The 4782-nt window shown below is 39.7% G+C and overlaps 1 protein-coding gene across 1 annotated transcript; it reads right to left on the bottom strand.

Annotated features, from left to right (window-relative positions):
• Positions 1–2928: 2928 nt before the first annotated feature.
• LOC137963083 (glycine-rich cell wall structural protein 1-like) lies at positions 2929–3216 on the bottom strand. The gene has a single exon (XM_068810265.1). The coding sequence runs from the start codon at positions 3214–3216 to the stop codon at positions 2929–2931; it is 288 nt and encodes a 95-aa protein (XP_068666366.1).
• Between the last annotated feature and the right edge of the window lie 1566 nt (positions 3217–4782).

The following is a 4782-nucleotide window of genomic DNA, read 5'->3' as shown; positions in this document are numbered from 1 at the left end:
TGCTAAAATTCAACTCCTCAGTGATTCTGTTATTCCCACCTTTGATGATGTATGTTCTACATTACTCTGCATTCCAGACTCTTCTTCTCCTTCTCCTACTGAAGTATCATCCGCTATGTACTCTGGGCATAGGGGAACATCAACTGACCACGACCAAGGCCATGGAAGAAATTATAGAGGAGGACTAGGAAGGGGTGGAAGGAATGGTTTTGTCAGAACAAACGACAGGGAATGCACCCACTGTCGGAAATATGTCCACATTATAGATCAGTGTTTTAAAATACATGGTATACCAGATTGGGTTAAGGTTGATCAAGCCTCAATAAGTGATACAAAGGAGGACGAGTCTACCCTAGAAAAGAAAATCTTTACCGATGATGAGTATGACTTATTCCAGAAGATGAAAACACAAATGGTCTCTCCTCCCAGTTCCTCCTCAACTGCTGTTGCCACCACTGCTTCAGGTATACTCTCTGCCACTTCCTCCTCTTCATCCTAAATAATTGACTCAGAGGCCTCCGGGCATCTCATAGATAACAAAAATCTACTCCACTCAGTTTCTCCTTTTCTCTCAAATAAATATGTTCCCATAGCTTACGACTCCCAAACTAAAGTTCCCATGAAAGGATCCACATATTTTACACCATCACTTCCGCTCACAGATATTCTTTTCGTTCCTAATTTTCCCTTGAATCTTTTATTTGTTAGTCAGCTAACACAAAATTTTAATTGCTCACTACCTTTTCACCCTCTTCCTGTGTGTTTCAGGATCTTATAACAAAGTAGGTGATTGGTGGAGGCCGTGAACAAGGAGGGCTCTACTACCTGAACGTGTGTCAACCAAGGAAATTGAGATAAGTCTATGACACACTCGGTTGGGACATCCATCTGCCCAATCTCTTCATCTTATTTTTTCTACCTTTAAGGTTATGTTGAATTTAAATTCAACTAAGCAAACACCAGAGGACCACATACTCACCTCGTCCAGAACTTAAAAGTATTGATCTTTTTTCATTGATCCACACAGATGTATGAGAACCCTTGAGTGTCTTAAACTTTTCCCGAGTCAAGTACTTTATTACATTTATTGATGATTTTACTTGTACCCACCATGATCACGTAAGATGGCATGATGTGTCATCACATGAGTTGAAATCCTTATCACATAAGTTGGAAGATTTGGCAATCTTCCTTGATTAATGTAATCGATTTATCTTCCATTGATTTATGTAGATTTGGATAATCATGATTGATATAATTAGGGATATTAAGGATCCTATCTTATCTCTTAATATGTAATTGAAATAGTATAAATAGGGGTCTTGGTTGAAGGATTCATTCAAGATCTCCACTTCTCAACTCGTGAAGAATCTCTCTCTAGCTTAAAACTCTTTTTCTCTCTTTTCTCTTCTCTCCTCTCTTCCTGAGCTCTCTCTCTCTCTCTCTCTCTCTCTCTCTCTCTCTTTGCACTTTTTTTTCTCTCACTCTCATCTTGCTCGAGGTTTAAATCATGGGGTCCTAAATTCAAAAAGATCTTGATCAAATCTCTGGGTTATTCCCACTCTGATACCATGTTAACTTTCACCGGAGAAAGTTTCTCTCGTACTATCTATTCTAATTCTTTTACAATAGTTTTTATCTATATATAGAGAAGGTTACATAGATTTACATGATTTGGAGGATAATCATACCGGATTTCCTCCTATGAAATCACGGAAGATAACTCGCAGGACTCGTGACCCACAAATTAGGGCTTCCTCCTCTGAAATAACGGAAGACAACTCGTAGGACTCGTGACGCACAAATTAGGGTTGTGTTTGGAATAGGTTTCATTTATCTTGTTTGGATGTCCATGAAAAATGAAAAAAAAATGGAAGAGAAATATAGTCTCTTATTTGGATACATGCCGAACAACAAAATATCTTTCTCCTTTTTGTTTATTTTATCTTTGTTTATGTGGGGGTTCCAAACATGCCCTAGATGCTATGCTCTCCATTTATTTACAGTATAAAAAAATTCACTGGTCTAAGATTTTCTGTCATGGTCTTGGGTAATCTCTCTGTCCATTCAAGTAGGACTTGTACGACTGGGGGGTTATGGTAGGTATATGATCATTAGTGTGATGGGAGATTGCGCGTTTGATTGAGTCTGTTATAAATATTTATTTGTTTTTGGGCTGTAAACGTTCGTGTTTAATGAGTGATGAAGATGAAGCAAGCGACTGCTGCGGACCAGGCACTCTCAGGTACATTTGAGTGATAGCGATGGTATGAGCAGATGGACCAGTGCATGAACAGGTTTCTGAGTTATGGATGTAAAATGGGAAGCTGATTTTCTTCTTCTTTAACTTTTTAGAGAGTTTTGTCATCTATATTCTATAATCGTACCTGGGCAGGTGCTTCATTAATGCCAGCTCTTGAGAGCTTGCAACTACTTAAAAGTGTATGAGAGTTTCCGGAGCCCTGACGGAATCAAGGTTTTTAATTCATTTGGGTCAGACGGAGTCGCTACCATTTGCGATGAATCCCATCTCTTTCCTCACCAAAAATAGACGAATTATTCAACTGTAAACCTAGTTTTGCAGTCACTGTTACAGTTTTTAGCTTTGAATCTTCCTTACGTGTGCATGGAATCATGAGGAGAGTAGACATTAGAACAAAACTGAAACACAGCGTACATCTCTGAGCTAAAGATCACTCGCTAAATTTTCTATCGTCATTGTTAAGATAAAAAGCAGCAGACGAGAAACATGGTGAAAGTCTAGTTGAGCTTACAGAGAGCATGATACTGACTCCAACATAAACAAAAACGCCTACAGAAACTCGAACATTTCAGGGGATATAACGGAAAGGCCAAACGGACTAAGAACGCTAAGACCTATAATGTGTGACAAAAACAAGCGAGTTACTTTTAAAGGGATGGACCGGATCATGGCAAAACGCCGACACCAGCACCAGCACCAGCACCACCGCCAACTCCACCACCAACGCCGCCAACACCCCCGGCTCCTCCAAGCCCTCCAACGCCACCCAACCCACCGACACCACCGACACCACCAACACCACCACCAATTCCGCCCAGAGTCGGGAACCCGACACCGGCAACACCTCCAGCGCCTGCGAACCCGCCAATCCCACCAAAGCCGATGAAGTTCTTCTCGTCCTTGAGAGTATCGGCGTCAACGGGGACAGTTCTGCAGGTCGCCTCGACGACCATTAGGGCGAGAACGAACATGATGCACCACCTTGCCATCTCTCTCTCTTTATCGCTCTCAGTCTCTACAAACTCAAAGCTCGTTCTCTTGGTTCAACTGAACTGCTTGGAGTGCGCTAAATAGGCAAGTGTTGGTGCTGATGGTTAGAAGTAATAAAGAAGATGGTTAAATGCAAAGGTACCCTTTACCTCTCCACCTGGCCACATTTAACTGCATATAATGAAAAATTTATAGGCCAGCCATCTAATTTACAGCATTGACGCGGCTTTTTTTAATGGTTAAACTGCATGTATATCTCCGTTCCAGCATCCCAAGTTCACCATAAACGCATAAAGGAAGAGAGATGTATTGGGAAGCACTTGAGGTGGATGAAATAAAAAGAGGACAGTAATTAGTCTGTTCGTGTACAGCGGGCAGACTTCATATCCAGGACAGAGGGTGGGTATGTGTCTTTAATTCACTTTCAAACAAGAGGATCGGAAGATGTTTTCTCATGCAGTTACTATGGCATCAGGTTTTCTGAGCAACGGACCGTCCTCTACGTCCTCTGTATTAATTCTAACACAGTAGAATCATATATAGCTCATCTAAGCATGGTTTTAGACAATATATAATGGTTGACCAAAACAGAAACTGAAAATTTTGGGCATCCCACTCGCCTGTTTTGCTTGTTTGACATCTGCAGTTTAGATGATTCAGCTCATGTTCTGAAATCTCTTAGACCTTGCTACCTTTCGTAATGATTCTTGCTATGATCGGATGATTGCTTTGGCTGACTTAGCGATCGGTATTTATACAGTTTAGAACAGAAAGGATAAATATAATTATGGAGATCGTATCTCCTAAACCGAAGAGAAGATAATCCCTTATCACACAATCTTTTTAGACGTTGTAAATGTTATTTTGGATGAATAAGGTAAAAATGAAGTCGCTGTGCCAGTATGAAACCAGTTTGGTCATTCAAAATAAAGCTTGACATCAATATATGTACTCAGGTTTCAATTCACCACAGATGTGAACGTCTCATAGAAATACAACTTTTATATTTCACAAAAATTGATCGATCTTATTTACTCCCGACTGAAAGGTCTCATTTCATTGGATCTGTTCGTGGGTAAGGTAACTGAAGTGTCCTGACGCCTTTAAGACTAGAAATCATGTTCTCATATACGGAAACAATAAAGTTCTGAAAACAATGTAATTTCTTATACCTACTGCACAGTTCAATTAGACATGTTGAATCCCTTATGTAATGTACAATAAATGCATATGTTAAATTCCCCATTTTTTACAGGAAGAGACTTATACTTTTACTCTGACAGCATCAACTCTTTTCACTCATTAGCTTCCTTCCCGAGCTGGATATCTGGAACTTTCTAAACTATGGTGGTGGCTTTCCTTCTTTATGGATTTTAGGTTGTTCTTTCATTGTACACACTGCACCAAGTTAAATCATCAAATTGGGACAACATCATCGTTATATAATGTAGCAAATTATTTTTTCTAACACCATTTGTGTAATCTTTGAGGAGAACCTTCATTTTATAAATATACTTAAAATCATTATC

Source organism: Aristolochia californica, unplaced genomic scaffold (assembly GCF_029961685.1).
Source record: "Aristolochia californica isolate CCGP_79_NKW_82.1479 unplaced genomic scaffold, dmAriCali1.0.hap1 SCAF_4, whole genome shotgun sequence".
NCBI lineage: Eukaryota > Viridiplantae > Streptophyta > Magnoliopsida > Piperales > Aristolochiaceae > Aristolochia > Aristolochia californica.
Note: the sequence above shows the minus strand (reverse complement) of the source record. Positions and strands in the feature narration are given on the sequence as shown.

Coding starts and splice junctions, on each gene's coding strand:
- LOC137963083 (XM_068810265.1), bottom strand. CDS start 3,216: ATGGTCGTCGAGGCGACCTGCAGAACTGTCCCCGTTGACGCCGATACT.